The following is an 18,405-nucleotide window of genomic DNA, read 5'->3' as shown; positions in this document are numbered from 1 at the left end:
ACACGTACAAATGATACTGACGCGTCCAGTTAAGTCTGCCACCCCCAGGAATCGCTCAGTGCCGTGGATCCAAATCCGAATATATGACCACCATGAATACAACTTCAAACTCACCAAATACTTGCATTTTCCTTTGAGCGCTTTGGCTCCGGAGCTGCTATATTGTTCACCAAGTTAGTGCCTCTAACCAATACGGCGCACCGTACCCGTGACGCCGTCGAAGCAAAAGTAGTTGCAGATGGGCTCGTCCTTCTGCGAGATAGCCTTGATGACCTCCTGGCCCAGGATTCCGGCGACGATAGCGCAGACCGGCACAAGATCTGCGTCCGCAACGCGCACCAACGCCCTGCAAACAGACACAGCCATTGCTATCAGTTCACGAGCCCATCGGAAATAAACGTAGGGCATTCCCAACGTACTGCAGCTCGTTGGGGGTCAGATAGTCTTCGCTCAGTCCATTGGCCGCGAACTGCTCCCTCGCGTACTGGATAAAGTCCACCTCGTGGTTGTTCGTGATCACGCCCTTCTGGCTCTTGTACCCCTGCAGCACTGCACACAGTAGTCATCAGACACATTCAGCACCAACTACTATAACTCACTCCACTTTTCATGCAACACTCACGTTGGTTCTTGACGAAGACTTGGGGCAGCTGCGGCGCGCGCTTGCGGGCGCTCTGCAGCGAGCTCCACTGCACCTTCTGGGCCTGCTCTAGCGTCGGGAAATGGACGATCACGGGCTCGCTGGGCGTCGCGTCGGCCCCCACGGCGCTACGGCGAAACGTGTGCGCGCCCAGGTCAGCGAACACGATCCCGTCAAAACCGAAGCTGCGCGCGGCGAAGAAGGCCGTGCCTGCGGCGCGGCACAGTGCGTCCACGCGCAGCTCCGTCTTGAGGTCGGCGCCCACGAGGCACACGACCGTGAACTGCGTGAAGAACTCATCCGGTAACTCGGCCAGCGGCTTGGTCTCGCTCGAGACTTGCACCAGCGGGTTGAGCTCCTGCACGCGCGGCAGGCAGGCCTCGGCGCGCTGCAGTCAAAGCGTCGTAGCGTCAGATTTGGGTCAATTGAAGCAAGAATTAAGAGTGAGAGGGGTCTTTTGGCACGCACGTTGGAGCCCACGTCCGCCTCCGAGAGGAAGAACTGGGAGGCGGCCGCCGCCGACGTCGCGCGCTGCGTGTCGTGCAGCGTGACGCCCATGCCGGCCAGCACAAGGTTCTTCACGAGCTCCGAGCCCAGCGCGCTGAGCCCGCTTACCAGCACGCGCGAGCTCTGCAGCCGCTTCTGCGCCTCGACGCCCCACAGACGCATCTGCCGGTCGTACACGGCCGCCTCCGCCGCGCTGAACGTCGTCGCCTGCTGCTCCTCCGCCATGACCTCGATGATCCGTGCGCAATTCATACTTAAGTAATTCATTATATTAAATCATGTGATTGGTTGAAAATGTAGCGTGATTTGACTGGTCATTGGGCGTCTATTAGACCAATAGTATTGGTTGTGCAAGTTGAAGCTAACGTTGTCTAAGTAAGTCTAGTTGACGGCAATGGAGGTGCCGTTGTTGCCCGGGTGGAACTTGCTGTTGGCGCCGCAGACGCTGAGGATCGTGTTGGAGAAGGCGCTGACGCCCTTCGTCTGCAGCTCCTCCTCGCCCTCCACGAGGATCATGGAGAGGCCGGCCTCGAGGTGCCAGTCGATGTGGCAGTGGAAGATCCACACGCCCGGGTTGTCAGCGTTGAAGCGCAGCACGAGGTAGCCGGCGTCCAGGCAGCCGCCGTTGCCGTCGGACGTGCAGGGCGGCACCGTGTACACGTCGCGCGTCATGGGGTTCAGCAGCTTGAGCGGGGCCGGCAGCTGGTTCTTGCGGATCTGGTCGATGGACGCCACGCCGCTGCCCACGACCCACGGCGAGTGCGTGTGCATGTGGAACGGGTGCTGCTCGTCCTTGACGTTCACGAGCACGACCTCGATGTGCTTGCCGAACTCGATCTTGCGCGCGTTGGCCTCCACCGGCAGCTGCTCCGTCTTCATGCCGGCGGCGATCGAGAAGAGCGGCGGCTCCTCCGGGTACATGAAGTGGTGGTACTCACCGCCGTCGATGGCGAAGTGGCCCTTGCCGTCCTGCATCTTGAACTCGAACACGGCGCGGTCCGAGGCGGTCTCCGGCAGCGCGATAGGCACGAGAGGCATGAAGTCGAACTCGTTCACAGTCGTCAGGTTGGCCTGCTTGGTGGTCGTCGGCTCGGCCTCGCTCTCCGATCCGTACGAGATGATGGCCAGACCTTCGTACGTGTAGCCCTCGCCAGCGATCGCAGCCGTTCCGCGCGTCCAGGGAAGGCCGTGGAGGCCGTTCGCGCGCATCCAGAAGGCCGTCTTCTGGTTCTGGCCGGCCGCGGCCTTGGCCTGCACCACGATGTCGTAGCGCTGGCCGGCGTTGAGAGTGACCGAGTTGATGAACTTCGAGGGCTGGAGGTGGTCACCGTCGGCGGCGACGACCTGGAACTCGTGGTCGTCGATGCTGAAGACGATCGGGGACAGCGCGGCCATGTTGATGAGACGCAGCAGGTACTTGTTGCCAGGCACGAAGTTGAACTTGGACAGGGTCTGCTCCTCGGTGCACCCGGTGAAGTTGTGGTGCGCGGCGGCGATGCAGTTGTAGCGGCCACGGTTGTTGATCAGGATGTTGTCCCACATGCGCGTAGGCTGCGGCGGGCGGTGGTAGAGATCCGCCATATGGATCACGAACTCCCCATCGATGTCCTTTTCCCAGTCCTGTCGTTCATTCGCAGGGGCGTGAACAACCAGCGGCCCGCGCAGACCGTACGCGTACTGGGCCATGTGATGGCTGTGCCACCAGAACGTGCCGGCCTTATCGGGCGTGAAGCGGTAGACCGCAGTGCTGTTGGGACTGATGTGGCACTGCGTGATTTCCGACGTGCCGTCCATTTCTTGGGTGCCGAGCTGCTTGAGGCCGTGCCAGTGGAGGCACGTGGGCTCGTCGAGCTCATTGGTGACGCGCACCTCGACGTCTTGGCCAAGCTCCACGTCGATGACGGCCTGGTCCGCAGGCTTGTCATTGATTCCGAGCGAGTGGATGAAGACGCCGTCGTACTCGACGTTGAGGTTCGTGACCCGCCAGTCGTAGGTGACGAGGTCGGCGGCGCTGGAGCCGAGGTGGAGCGCGAGCAAGGCAGCCGTGGCAGCGGTCAGTTGAGCGGCTCGCATGACTTGTGGACCCTACTGCGAGTGGGGTGGGGTATCCGCTGTCGACGGTGGAGTGCAAAATGCAGAATGAGGATCGACTCGAGTGGTAAGGCCAGCAGCTTGCTGGAGCAGCGGAGCTCTCGTCGCCAGGGAAAATCGGACTGGCTCATGTTACCCCGCTGAAGTTACACTCGAAATATGCAGCGCTTGGGTGGATCTCAACTGGGATTGGAGTGCCGTGCTGAAGCTGGCACCGAACTTCAGCCGACAATTAGATATCATCTGGAAGCAACAGAGCCAAGCCGTCGTAGCTCCGTACATGTACACCCCTGCAAAGCGATCTTGAGATCGGCTGCTTATGCATGAATATAGTGGTCTTTCCGACTGATAACTTATGGCTGATCTCCACCTGAATTACAGCCTATCATTTTGCCTGGTGTGGATATTTTATCCAATGCAATACGTTAGGGTTAGGTGAACGCGTTCCGACACTTTCCGACAAATATTTGTCGGAAGGCTGGCCTAAATATGTATATGTGCTTACAAAAGTCAAGTAGCAAACATATTTTTCAAATATTTTTGCCATTCTGACAAGTAGGATGTATCCTAAAGTAGGACGGGAGGTTTGAGTTCAAAAGGTTTGATTGGTCATCTGTCATCTCAAGATTCGGAACATGGCGACCAAGTGACCAAGGAGGGCTGCGACGCGTGTGGCGGCACGCGTCGCAGGCGCGGCCAAGGGCACGATCGTGACCACGACGGCAAGCGGGGAAGTGGGGCTCTCGCGCAACGCCGTCACCACGGCGCACGCGTTCGAGGACATTCGGCAGCATGACGTCTCAAGCACCCGTCGTGGGCTGGAGCATGCCGTGCCTTTGAGGCCGCGGCGCGCTTCGCGAAGGTGGTGCGCGTGCACGCGGCGAGCAGCACCGTGGAGCTGCTGCACGAGGGAACTACATCGGCGAGAACTGCGCGACGGCGAGATGATCAAGAGCGAGTAGAGCTGAAGAAGGCTGCCTGGTGAGCGGATGCGCTGTGCACCAAGGGCAGCTCGGCCAGCAGGTCAGCTGCGGTGGCGGCCAACAACAAGGTCACCGACACAGCGTCCACAACTCCGCCTCCGTCGAGGGCTACTACTCCTGAGGCTTCGGCAAGTCCTACTGCTCGTGCGGCTGTCATGCGTCCCAAGATCGTCGCCGTCAATTGCAAGGTGGTCCTCGTGACCGTGGACACGACCGGTAGCGAGACGACCAAGGCCAAGGGCAAGAAGGTGGGCGGGTGTGCGTGGTTACAGGACCGCACGTTGAGCAAGTTAAAAAAGCGGGGCGTCTGTCAGGCTACATGCAGCAAGTGGCCCACCAACGCCGGTGAAAGCGGCGGACCCGTGCTGGGTTTCCACATGCGCGTCACTGCCACGGATAAGATGCAGCCCAAGGCCCCAGCAACACCGTCATGACCTCGCTGGTGGGCCCGCGTTCGAGGCTGGTGAATTCGAATGAGATGGACAGGAGTGGCAGGACGTTAGACTACTCGTGCTGCAACAACCGGCATGATTGCCGAGGTACAGCATCTTAGAAGGTGACGGACTGCACTAATATATGTAACCATTCTTAGACTCTTTGATTTCTTCTACTACACTTAGTATTAGCTGCTTGTGCTTGTGTTCAACACCATCGCCAATTTCACCGCTGTTGTATTTTGGAGAGAACAACCTACATTTGGTTAATAATTTAGGTATGTGTCCTATTTGTCGGAATATGTAGGGATGTCGGAACGGCCGCGATATGGTAGAGGTGGTGAGAGAGTCCACTTTGTAAACTCGCCACGTCCAAGCACAGCGTACATTCCGTCGGTGCAGCCTGCACCGACGGAATCTTGTGCAAAAAGTGGGTTGTGACGGACTTTTGTCGCTGAAAGGCTGGCAAAGCCACGACACTGTTGGATCACGAGTCTTTATCTGGCGTACAGAAGGGGCCGTCAACACTAAAATATGTGTACATGTACAGACCCTCGAGCACCCACATGGACATTATGCGGTGCTTGAATTGAGCTAGTCCACGCTAACGCCACTATTGATAAGAGGCTACAATGGCCAGTGGATCTTTGCCAGTGGCTCCACTCACCCGATCGACTGCAAAGTTCCCAGCCGCCATGGGGGCTCAAATTACGCTGGCTTGCCGTAAACAGCAGCTCCGAGGATCCAACTTGGATCATGGATCATCCAAGTAGCCGGAGCCGTTGTGAATATCTTTTTTGCTGTTCGTCTTGGCTGGGTTTACCGAGCCGTAAAGATGCGGTAAAAATTAATCATGACATGTAGTCGACGGACGATCGAACGAAAGAAAACGAGTTCCTTTTGATTCAGCAAAGCGAAAACCGAGCGCTCTTGTCATAGAGTAACGGACTGTAGAATAGTTGACGCTCGGCGTGATGCCTCCGCTTGAAGTTTTCTTCCTGCTTGGCCCGTATACTTCTAGTTTTTACTTACGCGAATCTACGACACCATCGTTGAGTTGGACGTCGAGTTGCCGAAGTGTCTCCCGCTTCCGCAGACGCTCAACATACTGTTGGAGAATGCGTTCACCCCCTTCTGCTGTAGTTGCTTTTCACCCTCGACGAAGACCACAGCGAGGCCAGCTAGTAGATGCCAGTCGATGTGACAGTGCATGATCCACACGCCGGGGTTGTCGGCATTACCACGTAGCCGGCATCCAAGCAGCCCCCATTACCGTCCGAAGTGCACGGAGGAATAGTATACACGTCACCCTTCATTGGGCTTACAAGGCGGAGTGCCGGAAGCGTGTTGTTGCGGATCGCGTCCATCGAGGCCACGCCGCTGTCTACCACCCACGGGGTGTGCGAGTGCATGTGGAACGGGTGTTGCTCGTCCTTCGCATTCACTAGGACGACTTCGATGTGGCCCCCGTAGTTAATCTTGCGCGCGTTGGTCGAGGCAGGAAGCTGTTCGGTTTTCAGACCGGCGGCAATCGAGTAGAGCGGTGGGTCGCTAGGGAGAGTGAAGTGGTTGAAGTCACCGTCATCGATCGCGAAATATCCCGAGCCGTTTTGCATCTTGAGCTGGAGAACAGCGCGGTCGGACGGTGTCGAGGGCAGAACCACGGGAACGAGAGGCGTGAAGTCATACTCGCTCACGGTAGTCGTGTTCATCTGCTGCTGAGATGTCGGCTCCTTGTCGCTCTCAGCCTCGTACGATACAATCGCGAGGCCTTCGTAGTTGTAGCCTTCGCCAGCAACGGCCGCTGTTCCTCTCGTCCACGGGAGACCGTGCAGCCCAGTGGCACGCATCCAGAACGAGCCAACATCTTCTTGTTTCCCGCCTTGCTGCTTGCCAACACTGGGCGAGCCTTTCGCTTGAACCAGAATGTCGTAGCGCTGTGCGGCGTTGAGAGTCACCGAGTTGATTGGCTTGGAGGGTTGAAGCGGCTCGCCGTCTGCTGCAACGACCTGGAGCATGTGGTCGTCGATGCTGAATTGAATCGGGGACAGCGCTGCCATGTTGATCAAACGCAGCAGGTACTTGTTGCCGGCCTTGAAGCGGAAATGCGACAGCGGCTGGTTGTCCGTGCACTCAGTGAAGTTGTGGTGCGCCGCGGCAGTGCAGTTGTAGCGTCCGCGGTTGTTGATGAGGATGTTGTCCCACATACGCACAGGCTGCGGTGGTCTATGGTAGAGATCCGCCATTTGGATGATGAACTCGCCGTCGACATCCTTTTCCCACTCTTGTTGCTCGCTAGCAGGCGCGTGGACGACTAAGGGACCGCGCAGACCATACGCATACTGCGCGATGTGGTGGCTGTGCCACCAGAATGTGCCAGCCTTGTCGGGTGTGAAGCGATACACCGCCGTTCCGTTGGGTCAATGTGGCATTGCGTAAGCCCCGACGTTCCGTCCATTTCTTGAGTGCCGAGTTGCTTCAAGCCGTGCCAGTGAAGACACGTAGGCTCGTTGAGCTCGTTCGTAACCCGCACTTCGACCTCCTGACCCAGCTCCACGTCGATGACAGATTGGTCCGAAGGCTTCCCGTTGATACCGAGAGATTGAATCGAGACGCCGTCATATGAGGCGGTACACGCCAGTCGTAGGTGACAACATCGGCAGCGCTGGAGCCGAGGTGGATGGCCAGCAAGGCTGCTGCAAAGGCAGAGAAGAGAGCAGGCCGCATGTCGTGAATCACCGTCGAAGTGCGTTGAAGTGGAGCAGTTGCTGTCGACGGTAGGATGCAAATTGCAGAATGAAAATATTGTGGTGAAGGTTTCTCGAACTCGAGTCGGCTCCTGGGAGCGTGGCGACGCGTTGGGAGCCGCCACGAGTGGCTGCACGGCCCAACAAGCAGGAGCCATGGAGCAAAAGGAGCTCAAAGGGAGCATCGTTTGGCAACGTAGCCAATCTATCTTAGCCTGCCGATGTGCTGTCCGAATGACGGAGAACTTGTTGAACTTTGCTGCCCGGATCGTCGGAATCGGACCGTCTCAGTTAGTCGCCTGCTATACCTGCTCAGGATATGGATCACAACATTGGCGATCATCCTCGTTGCGCTGCTTCTAGTGGGTATCTCCTCGGCGTTTAAGCTCCACTCTAACATGAAACGAGTACTATTTTGCGGGAACGAGAAGCCAACGGCAACCTCAAAAGCAATACAGATACCACCCAGAAACTGCAGACCGTATAAATTGATACCCTTGTGGAATCATCCTAAGAATCAATCAGAAAGACGCGCTGTCCGTCCGTCACAAAATCGTCACGCTTATTCACTAAGTACGATTCCCACTAAGTACGAGTAGCTGCCGAGCGCAGCGAAGGCGGCTCCGTCGCCGAAGGCGACCCCCTCATACGATATTGCGGGGCCGCAGGACCCGCCCCGGCCTCTGTAATACTAACCTGACATTGAGAGTAGTGCAGCGAGCCGACGAGGCGAGCGGAACGGGTCCGCCACTGCAGTAGCGAAGCGTAGGCAGTCTGCTCCAATAGCGGAGCGAGCATAGCGAGCGAAGCGCCAACAAACTAAAAAAAATCACCGCCGCGTAGCGTCGGCGCTGGGCTAGTGATATCAAGGGACATCATCTCAGGAGGGAGCGCCCGTCACATTGAAGTACCGCCACGGTGTGGTCTACACATTCCATTTTCATTTGAATCATCCCGCCAAAAGCATGGCGCACTTTTTCCACAGACAAACTCAAGGCAGCACTGAGCACAGGACGCCCAGCCTCCAGAAGCGTTCTAAGGGCACTCAGAAGCGTACCAAGGGTGTGTGGCTAACCATCTAGCAGAAGTGCGATGTTATTGAGGAGTATCACCCTCTCTCTTAGAAGTAAAAATGAATTTTGAGGAAATAGTGGTAGGTACGCACCTCAATCACTTATCTCCTCAGATTATATAATTTCCTGTAGGAACTTGGATGTACCACTCTTTGTAGCTGTTTGAACGTCAAAGATGTCTACAGATTGAAGTGCAAAGCATATAGGCATCCGCAAAGAGTCAAGCGCAAAGAATATACATGTATCGCTAAAAGCACGATTTGAAGCTGTCCGGAAATCCGAAGAGACGGTTGTGTGGCTTGCATACAAAGTTTACGGCAGGAACCGAAAAACCGAAAGCGCTACAGTACGACTACAGCGTTGCTGGTGGTGGTGATGTCGCGTTGGTGTGGTGCATCCCCCCGCAGACGCTCAACATACTGTTGGAGAATGCGCTCACACCCTTCTGCTGCAGTTGCTCCTCGCCCTCCACGAAGATCATGCCGAGACCTGCGATCAGATGCCAGTCGATGTGGCAGTGCATGATCCATACGCCCGGGTTGTCGGCGTTAAAGCGCAGCACCACATACCCCGCATCCAAGCAGCCACCGTTGCCGTCCGACGTACATTGGGGGACTGTATAGACATCGCGGATCATGGGATTGACGAGCTTCAATGGAGGCAACGCGTTGTTCCGGATATCCTCGATCGATGCTACGCCGCTTCCCACGACCCAGGGGGCGTGTCCGTGCATGTGGAAGGGGTGCTGCTCGTCCTTCACGTTCACGAGCACAACCTCAATGTGCTTGCCGTACTCGATCTTGCGGGCATTGGCCTCAACAGGTAACTGCTCGGTCTTCAGCCCACCCGCGATCGTAAAAAGTGGCGGCTCGCTTGGAGCCACAAAGTGGTGGTAGTCTCCTCCGTCGATTGCGAAATGCCCGAGAGCCGATTGCATCTTGAATTCGAGGACGGTGCGGTCTGATGGGGTCGATGGTAGCGTGCTGGGCGATAGAGGAAGGAAGTCAAATTCATCTACGGTCCTCGCTTCGGTGACTGCTTTCGAAGTTGGCTCCGCGGTGTCTTCCGCTTCGTACGATACAATCGCGAGCCCTTCGTAGTTGTATCCCTCACCAGCAGTTGCTGCAGTTCCTCTAGTCCACGGGAGTCCATGGAGGCCAGTAGCACGCATCCAAACTGAGCCGATTTTACCACTATTGAGTCCGAGAAGCGGTGAAGTCTTTGCGCGCACCAAAAGATCATAGCGATGCCCGCAGTTGAGGGTGATAGAGTTGATGAACTTTGAAGGCTGGAGTGGTTCACTGTCAGCCGCAACGACCTGGAATTCGTGGTCGTCGATGCTGAACACGACCGGAGACAATGCAGCCATGTTGACGAGACGTAAGAGATAGTTCTTGCCGGCCTCGAAGCGGAACCGCGACAGCGGTTGGTTCTCGGAGCACTCCTCGAATCCGTGAGACGCTGCAGCAGTGCAGTTGTAGCGTCCGCGGTTATTAATGAGCATCGTATCCCACATACGCACTGGGCCAGGCTCAGCGTGGTAATAATCGGCGAGTTGAATGGTATACTCGCCCGCGATGTCTTTCTCCCACGGCTCTTGTTCATCCACAGGGGAACGCACGATCAGCGGGCCACGAAGTCCAAAGGCAAACTGTGAGGACTCATGACTGTGCCACCAAAAGGTACCAGCCTTTTCCGGTTTGTAGTGGTAGACTGCCGTGCCGTTCGGCGGGATGTGGCATTGGGTAACCCCAGATGTGCCGTCCATTTCTTGCGTACCCGGTTGATTAAGTCCGTGCCAGTGAAGGCACGTAGGCACGGCCAGCTCGTTCGTGACGTGCACTTCAACCTCTTGGCCCAGCTTCACGTCGATTACTGCTTGGTCTGACGGCTTGTCGTTGATGCCGAGCATGGGTCGAGGAATACCGTCAAACACCGCAGTGATTTCGGTGACGCGCCAGTTGTACGTGACGAGGTCAGCCGTGCTGGGCCCGATATGAAGCGCCAGCAAGGCTGCTATGTATGCCGAGAGTCGACGGAAGCCCATGGCACAACGTAGCTGAGTTTGCTGGGAACAGAGTAAATTGCCGAATGATGGAAATGGCCTGCTTCCAACACTTGCACCATTGCATCTAACTGATAAATGTGCTTAAACGCCTTGAATAGGCGCGTGTCTGTTGCGCCTCCAAGTATTCGGTCAGCCTAGAGTGGAGCGGAGCAACCTCACGATACCAAAGCTGAGCATCTGGCCAGCAAGAAGCCCCTTAATTAATCTATAGAAATACAATCCTCTCTCCAAAGAACTTTCATAACAATCGGCACTGCCGCATAAAAACACAAACTTCCCAACATGTGCGAGTCGCTCGTCGCAGTTTAATCGACACATTGCAAACGCTTAGTTGATCGACCGTTGGGGATTATAATATCGTGTCTTGTTCAACAATTAGAGCAGACATGGAGCAGGAGCCTACAAAACGTCGAGATATATCTGCATGTACTATACCGTGGATAGAGTTGAAGTTGGTACATGACTTCTTAGTGTTGGTCCTGTCATCTTCTAAATTGGGCAACTACATGTAAGTGAATCACTATCAACAAAGACATTGCATTGCATTGTACTGTACATGTATGCACCAACCAGGATCGGACTGCGTAAACAACTGGGTCGATTTTCGTGATGTGCCAACGGAAAACCCTAAATAGTATGTACTAAGTACAGTATTGTGCTTTGCATACTTTTTGGCACTTCGGACTGTAACGACGACTTATCTATAAATCGTACTCGAGTACGAATTGCTGTATGTCGTGAATGGTCAATCAAGTGCGCATATGTCATCTCCTGCATGATTTAGCACATCCAACATGGATTAGCATCCTTTTGGCACTTTCCGAAAGTGCCATTTCCGAGCCAAACTGGTTTCGAAACACGACTTGAGCAAGTCGCATTCAAAGCCACTATGATTTACCACTAAGTACGAACACTAACTAGTGCACTAATTAGGAGGGCAAACTGGTTGCAAAGCACAATACATGTATTGAGGAATTAAACTGGCTAAGTAGATTGGCCCGATTTGTCAAAACGTAAGTAGGTATGTGCCACTCCGTAGGTATGAAATAAAGAAAAAATAGCACTACAGATTTAGAATCCCACCAGTTCTATTTTTGCAGTTATTTTTTACGCCTTTTTTTGCGATTTGCAGTTTTCTACGACTAGTTTTGTTTTACGACTAGTGTTGAAAGACTCATGCTTGGAGCAAGTTGTAGAGTTAACGAGTCGTACAATTTAAGAGTCGTAGGAATTAAAGCGACGTAGCGTTTTAAGTTTTACGAGATAGCAACACGCGAGAGTGTACGACTTTTATTTTAACGGCGCCGCTGTACACACTAATAGCATTGAAGGCGTCCCATACGTAGGTTTCGAATGACTATCTTTTGCGCGAGCCCTTTGGGATACGTCGTGTTCGTTACGAAACCACTCTAGAGTTTGCCTCATACAAGACGGGAAAAGCCCTCCCCCCATTCAACAATTTCTCTTGTTGTACCGAAGTCAACTCTTCAGCACTCACTGGCACTTGTCGCGGCTCCTCGCTCCACGCCAACCATGTCCGAACCTCAAGCGGCCACACCAACTTCTGTGTTATCGGTGAACGACGGCTCTGATCAGATTGGGCCCACTCCTGGAATTCCTCGTCGCACTGCTAACGTCGACGACTTGCAACTGGAGGTTGCTCCAACCGCATTGGAAGCCGTGCCAGTTGTCGAAGCGGGGCACACTCCCGCGGACCCTGCCGATGGGGCCACGCAAGCTGCGGTGGCGACGCCCGAACATGAGTCTTCCGCGCACGTAACTGCAACTCGTGGCGAAAGAGGGGCTACGATTGAGCCGATGACGCCAGAAGAAACGGCGTTGTTCCTGAGCTCAGTCGAAAAAGTCGACGTCACGATTCTTCGCGAGATGGGATTGCTCAGGCGTGAGTTGGAGGTCGGCACTGATCGCTGCGCTTTGGATTCGTTAGGACAAGTCTCCTATCATGGGCGGAACCTGGCGACTGTGGATTTTGAATCGAGGACAGCGTTGCAGTCGCGCTGTGAGAATTCGCTCGTCGGACTGGCTTCTCGCTACGGGTTGGCAACAATAGCTGGCATAAAGAACGACAGGAGGGCAACGCCAAGTACGTGTGCAAGCTGCTGAAAGGCCAACAGCAGTTAACGCGAGGGAGTACACCAAATTGTCCCTTCCATTTTACAGTCTACGGGATTCGCGATCAGTGGAAGATTACCCAGATGTGCCTCGCTCATGATCACTACCGCAACGCAGGCTTTCAAGAGGCCACTTTCGTCGAAGGAGAGCTTGCCGACGATACCTCTCGACAGCGCCAACGGGATATGCCGTTTACTGTGCTTCGCGGCATCGTAGAGCGTGAAATGCTCCCTGCGCACAGTGATCGTGGGCTACGGTGAAAGGAAAAGCTATCACTAACTTTCTCAAGCCGAAGCAGATTACAACGAATCGGCAAACAGCTTCGAAGATCAAACGTCAGTTGTTGGATGTGCTGCGCGGGAATATGGTGGAGAGCTACCAGAAGCTGGAGTCATTCTTGCGCGCCAATGCTCTGCAAAATCCCAAGTCGCACCAAGGCTTCGAGAAGACGAAAGATGGCCTCTTTCAGCGTGTGTACTTCTTTCCAAGCGCGTGTCTACAAGCCGTGCAGTTTTGCCGGCATATCATCGGGTTGGACGGCACGCATCTGAAGGGTGACATGAATAAGCGAGGTGTTTTTCTTCTCGCTACGACAAAAGACCTGAATGGGCACATCGTAGTGTTTGGGCTAGCTCTGGTGGGCCAAGAGGACTACTCCAACTGGCGTTGGTTTCTTCAGGAGATGCAATCAGCACTCGCCGTCATCGAGAATATGTGGAATCCCGTTTTCGTGTCCGATCGTCAAAAAGGTCCTCTGGCATTGGTGACGGAGATTTACCCACGCAGTGGGCATCGGTATTGCGTGCGACACATCATCTCAAACATTGAGAAGAAGGAGTCGACTCTCACTCCAAGCGAGCAAGTGATTATCTTTCAGATGGCACGCAGCGAGTGTGAGAACGACTACAACTACTACAGTTCGAGACTGTGTGACACAAGTCCACCTGCTGTGGAATACCTGGACGGCATCGATAAGTCACATTGGGTGACTTATGCGTTCAGCGAGGCTCACAACCAGCCGTCCTACGACGAGGTGACTTCTAACCTGTCCGAGGCTGCAAACAATTAGCTTGGAAACTCGTGCCGGACTTCGTATCCCCTGCAAGCCTTCGAGCAGTATGCAGTGAAAGTGGTGGAGCAGTTCGCCGCTCGAAGCCAAAGCACAGGCGTAAATCAGCTCGACCCGGATCAGCAGCTTCGCCGAGCATCGCCATGACACAGTAAACAAAAGTAGTTTGTGGGTGCTAACGACTTCAAATACATTCATCCTTCATAATACTACTCAAACAGTCCCTCTCATGCGAACCGAACGCGCACAAGTCGTAGAAAATAAAATTATATGACCTGAACATAGCTGCAATTTTGCGCGACTTGCAAAGTAAAACTTTACTAGTCGTTCAGCGTAAAATGTTACGATTCGCAAGTAAACTACTACGACGTACACGAATTAAAATAAAACGAGCCGTACAAAATAAAATGTTAGGACTCGGACAAAGTAAAATATTACGACTCGTTCAAAGCAAACTGTTGCGACTGTAAGTAAAATGTCACGACTCGATCGAAGTAAACTATTACGAGTCGCACAAAGTAAAATATTACGACTCGGGCAAAGACACACATCGAATCATAATCACCTACGCTAGTATAAGCCATAACCAACAATTTGTACAGAAGCAGAAACCTCTGCGGACATCAATTTTTTTAGTGCTCAAAACAACTCTTTAGGCAACGCCCATACACATCTACAAACGTAGGGTGACGCGGCACAACGGACACTGAGCCTCCTCTTCCATCTCCAACGCATGCCCTACGTGCATTGAAATGCACTCACTGCACATGGCATGGCGGCACGAGAAGGGGATTACCGGGGCTGTAGGGGGATCCAGACAAATCGGCATGGGAAGACTTCTATCGGGATGTTGTTGTCTTCCTCGTCACCAATGATGTCGATTATTTCGTGCTGACGTCGGACTCGTGACGAGCGCACCGGCGACAGAAGCGGTCCTTGCCGAATTGACGCACTCTCGGTTGACGTAGAGGTAGACGTCGTCGAGATTGGAGAGGTGGTCATGGCCTGGGACGTGGAGCTGGGAGGCGACGGCGGTGCTGGAAGCACATCAGCCAGACTACGAACACGAAGCGGGATAGCAGGGGAGGTGCCAATAACTCGCAACGCGAGAATGGTTATCGCTTCCCACTTCTTCTGTGCGTACATTCGGTCGTATTCCTTCGTAGCTTGTTGTGCTACCAGCACCCGCTGTCGCCGAAGCTCAGGGAACCGTCGCTCCAAACACGTCCTCCTGCCAGCGTGGGCCTTGATGCTGGTAGCAGCCAAGATTACCCCGCAAAGCGGGCAGGGCACTCTTGGTGCAGGAGTCTTTGAGGTAGGCATCGTAAATCGATCAATGAACGTATCTACTTACATTCTGGTCAGTTCTTCATTTCCTCATTTCTTATTGTAGCTCGTTTCAGATTTTTATTTCGGTTTTTCCTCGTCTACTTATAAGTAGGCTCTCTACCTACTTACGTTTTGACAAATCGGGTCAACCTACTTAGCCAGTCTAATTCCTCGTACTGTATTACTTTTTTCAGAGAGACGCCGTCCCAACCTCGTCCCCACACCGTCCCTCGCCTGTCAGTCTGATAAGTGAACTACCGCATTTCGCATGTAGAGAATCACACCCATGTCATAGGTTTAGGTTAATTACTGCACTCGAGCCTAAAAACAATGTAAAACCTAAAAACTGGGTCACGCGATCATTTCGTACACAAAATTGGCAAGGTGGTTGGCCTACCGTAGTCATGCGGATGGCGCGGAGCGATCTACTCTAGGATGGCGCTTAAGCTAGCAACAAGTCTAGGCCCCATCTACAACTATGCTCCACAGGAACCACATCACTCAACCAATTATCTACTGCGTTACTTCTTCTACTACCATCGCTGCAGCAGCCGTGTTGTGCGCTCTCTCGAGCTTGCGTGTTGTGGTTTAACCTCGTGCTCCCCATATCCCGCACTCAGGCGCGCCTCAACTGGGCCCACACCAGGTGTGGCTACTAACTATCACTCCGACGAGGCGTATGCCTCCAAGCGCGCGGGGAGGGGGTAGCGCGACGTTGGCGAGCGGTGCGCAGCTCTTCCCCTCTGCCTTCGCGCGCTTGGAACTGGTGGCTCAATGAGAGACTTCCAAAAATCGCCTATACGTTGTACCAAACCCAGATTTCAGAGCGATATAGTTCACCACTTGGCGCCGGTATAGTCCTCATTTGGCCATCCGACTGCCACTAAAAATCCGAGTTCATTTCAGAAGTCTCAGCCTTCGAGTCGGCTCTTGCGTCCCCGTATCGTGTCCGTCCCTCACCATGCACACTGGTCGCCTCCTTGCTCGCGTCAACGCATCGCTTTCCGTCCAACGTCAGCAACAGAGAAGGAGGCAACACGCACTACTGAAGAAGCTGATGTGCTTGATAAGGATGCGCATCTACATAACGACTGCTGCTCTAACCTCTAACGCAGTTTGCGCATGGACGTTCATGTACAAGTCGTGGTGCGAGAAGTCGTTCATCAATACCGTCTTTCTCCTTCCCCATACCTACGACATGTTGCTCGAGGCGTTCTCACGGCACTACGTTGTCAAGTCCGGGCCTTCACAAAGGAGCCGTCCACGGCGGTTCGTGTCGAAGAATAACGTACTAGCATGCTTGATGCACATGTACACTGCTGCTGTGAAGCTCAAAACGCTATGCGTGTTGTTCGGCGTACCTCCGTCGACGATGAGCAGAACGCTGTGCCAAGCGGAGGTGGCTCTAGCAGCTTCGCTGCGCGAGATACCCCTGGCTGCCGTTCAGTGGCCGTCTAGCTAATTGCAAGCTACGTGGGCAAGCCAAGTGACGAAGCGAGAAGGACTGTTGAAGGGCTGCTTCTGTGTGGTCGACGGGAAGAACTACGCGGTACAAGCTCCAACGAACAGTGACGTCCAAAACGCATACTACAACGGTGAGATACGTTCTATCTTATACATGTACTACGAACACTAAATTGATTTTCATCGTGATGTAGGTTGGCTACACAGCGTCAAGGTAACTGGTGTTTTATGCTATGGCTTCGACGGCATCTTGATCTGGGGAAAACATAATTTTCCTGGGTCTTGGAACGACGGCGAGATGAGTCGCCAATTACAGCGGCTAGTTGCCGATCCCAGCAAACCAATTGAAGGCGGGTGCTGTGCAACCGATTCAGCGTTTCCGGTTAGTGACACGTGCAGGAAAAGGATCGTAACTCCTCTGCAAGACGGAGATCTGGAGCGAGCTAGCCCCGAATGCAGGGCCGGTTTACTCGTCATGAGTGCCGCGATCACTTCAGTCAGACAGGCGGCGGAATGGGGAATGGGCTGTGCTCCTAAGTGTTTTCGCCGCTTGCAGCTACTACTTCCGTTCGATCCTGACAAGCGCGCGAGGTTGTTATGGAATATATACCACTTGTACAACCTACGTGTGAGAACGACGGATATTAGCCAAATACGAACGGTATTTGCATAGACTTCAGCAACAGAACAAACATAAACGTACATCAAAATATTTTTTCTTTTTGTATACAACGACACTTTATGCAATTCAGACTTCCTCTTCAGCTTGTCCTTCTAACAAGCTTCGCCAACCGAACTCTATTCTAGCTTGTTCTCTAGGCCAGCGTCTGTGCCGTTTCCATGCTGCTCCCCGCTTGACGCAGCTCCACCGCCACTTTCAACGAGGCGTACCAACAGCATCATCATCATTTGCTGGTTGACAGCTTCATGCTCATCTCTCTGTCGCTGGTAGAGCTCACGCTCATGACGATACTGCGCATCTCTCGCTTGTTGGCGCTCTTCCATCGCCATCATCATGGCCAGCATCGACTGCGAGGGGTCCGAGGCATTATGGCTGGCTAGAATGCCGTTGTTCACCGTGTCGATGATACGGTCTAGCTTGATGCGTGGGCGGGCGGTTTGACTGAGTGACACGGCGGCCGAAGCTGCTGAACTTTTCCAAGCGAAGCAGAAAGTTCCGCTAGCTCTGAGGGCTCTAGACCAGCTCGCGGCGTTGCTTGTAGTGGGGTCGACGGAGCGGCGGGTGTACTTGAAGTTGTTGTGGGTGTTTGGGTTAATTGTGAGTCCGTCGAGGCTGCTAGAGGTGAACTAGCAGTCACAAGCACGGAGCTTGCAGCTTCCTCGTCGGTGTCGTGGTCGGGGTCTCCCTCCTCGGACTCTTCGTCCGAAAAGTTGTCGTGGAGCTGAACAACAGCCAATGAAGCCTCAATGGCATATTGTAGACGCTTGGCGCGCTGCACCACCTCAGGACATGTTCCGTTCCCATACAAATAAATCGAAATAGGTCAGTTGAAAACCACACAAATGCCAGCACATCAAATACGCCGTACCTCAACGCGAACCAGCTTTTGGAATTTACGTTTGAGGCTGTCGCCATCTCGCTCAGTCCCCCTGATGGAATATTTGTATTGAACTGAGACGCAGCGTTTCGCCACTGCTCAGCTCCAAAGGGAAGGATAGCTTCCACAACATCCAGCATTCCTGTGACCAACACATCATATTTGTGAGTCGCCTACTCAGATCTCTCAGTAATGCTAGTGTACACGCACGTGAGACTTCGGACTTGGTGAAGTTCTTGCCCTTTGTCTTCTTTTTTTGCTGCCTTCGTCATGGCTGGTATCATACGGCGGTCTTGGCAAGGAAATTG

General features: G+C 53.9%; 9 protein-coding genes across 9 annotated transcripts; 3 read left to right on the top strand and 6 right to left on the bottom strand.

Annotated features, from left to right (window-relative positions):
* Positions 1–183: 183 nt before the first annotated feature.
* Positions 184–1,372, bottom strand: PHYSODRAFT_471007 (hypothetical protein; the record flags this gene model as incomplete). Its single annotated transcript, XM_009515540.1, has 4 exons — positions 184–346; positions 420–549; positions 623–1,028; positions 1,109–1,372. 4 exons carry the CDS (start codon positions 1,370–1,372, stop codon positions 184–186), a joined length of 963 nt encoding a protein of 320 aa, XP_009513835.1.
* Positions 1,373–1,528: 156 nt separating this feature from the next.
* On the bottom strand, positions 1,529–3,220 carry PHYSODRAFT_475487 (hypothetical protein; the record flags this gene model as incomplete). The annotated part of the gene is made up of 1 exon (XM_009515539.1): positions 1,529–3,220. One exon carries the CDS (start codon positions 3,218–3,220, stop codon positions 1,529–1,531), a length of 1,692 nt encoding a protein of 563 aa, XP_009513834.1.
* A 66-nt stretch (positions 3,221–3,286) lies between these two features.
* PHYSODRAFT_320479 (hypothetical protein) lies at positions 3,287–4,655 on the top strand (the record flags this gene model as incomplete). The annotated part of the gene is made up of 4 exons (XM_009515538.1): positions 3,287–3,305; positions 3,929–4,035; positions 4,080–4,196; positions 4,245–4,655. 4 exons carry the CDS (start codon positions 3,287–3,289, stop codon positions 4,653–4,655), a joined length of 654 nt encoding a protein of 217 aa, XP_009513833.1.
* A 1,181-nt stretch (positions 4,656–5,836) lies between these two features.
* PHYSODRAFT_292877 (hypothetical protein) lies at positions 5,837–7,587 on the bottom strand (the record flags this gene model as incomplete). Its single annotated transcript, XM_009515537.1, has 2 exons — positions 5,837–6,969; positions 6,999–7,587. The coding sequence occupies 2 exons, from the start codon at positions 7,585–7,587 to the stop codon at positions 5,837–5,839; spliced, it is 1,722 nt and encodes a 573-aa protein (XP_009513832.1).
* Positions 7,588–8,827: 1,240 nt separating this feature from the next.
* Positions 8,828–10,522, bottom strand: PHYSODRAFT_477064 (hypothetical protein; the record flags this gene model as incomplete). Its single annotated transcript, XM_009515536.1, has 1 exon — positions 8,828–10,522. The coding sequence occupies one exon, from the start codon at positions 10,520–10,522 to the stop codon at positions 8,828–8,830; it is 1,695 nt and encodes a 564-aa protein (XP_009513831.1).
* Positions 10,523–14,397: 3,875 nt separating this feature from the next.
* On the bottom strand, positions 14,398–15,068 carry PHYSODRAFT_292875 (hypothetical protein; the record flags this gene model as incomplete). Its single annotated transcript, XM_009515535.1, has 2 exons — positions 14,398–14,418; positions 14,664–15,068. 2 exons carry the CDS (start codon positions 15,066–15,068, stop codon positions 14,398–14,400), a joined length of 426 nt encoding a protein of 141 aa, XP_009513830.1.
* Positions 15,069–16,035: 967 nt separating this feature from the next.
* On the top strand, positions 16,036–16,536 carry PHYSODRAFT_473447 (hypothetical protein; the record flags this gene model as incomplete). Its single annotated transcript, XM_009515534.1, has 1 exon — positions 16,036–16,536. One exon carries the CDS (start codon positions 16,036–16,038, stop codon positions 16,534–16,536), a length of 501 nt encoding a protein of 166 aa, XP_009513829.1.
* Positions 16,537–16,731: 195 nt separating this feature from the next.
* On the top strand, positions 16,732–17,211 carry PHYSODRAFT_467875 (hypothetical protein; the record flags this gene model as incomplete). Its single annotated transcript, XM_009515533.1, has 1 exon — positions 16,732–17,211. A coding segment is annotated over one exon (480 nt), but the record flags the coding sequence as incomplete, so codon positions are not given.
* A 125-nt stretch (positions 17,212–17,336) lies between these two features.
* Positions 17,337–18,135, bottom strand: PHYSODRAFT_320476 (hypothetical protein; the record flags this gene model as incomplete). Its single annotated transcript, XM_009515532.1, has 3 exons — positions 17,337–17,786; positions 17,858–18,001; positions 18,118–18,135. The coding sequence occupies 3 exons, from the start codon at positions 18,133–18,135 to the stop codon at positions 17,337–17,339; spliced, it is 612 nt and encodes a 203-aa protein (XP_009513827.1).
* Positions 18,136–18,405: the final 270 nt, after the last annotated feature.

The sequence above is a fragment of the Phytophthora sojae genome (assembly GCF_000149755.1).
Source record: "Phytophthora sojae unplaced genomic scaffold PHYSOscaffold_1, whole genome shotgun sequence".
Classification (NCBI taxonomy): domain Eukaryota; phylum Oomycota; class Peronosporomycetes; order Peronosporales; family Peronosporaceae; genus Phytophthora; species Phytophthora sojae.
Note: the sequence above shows the minus strand (reverse complement) of the source record. Positions and strands in the feature narration are given on the sequence as shown.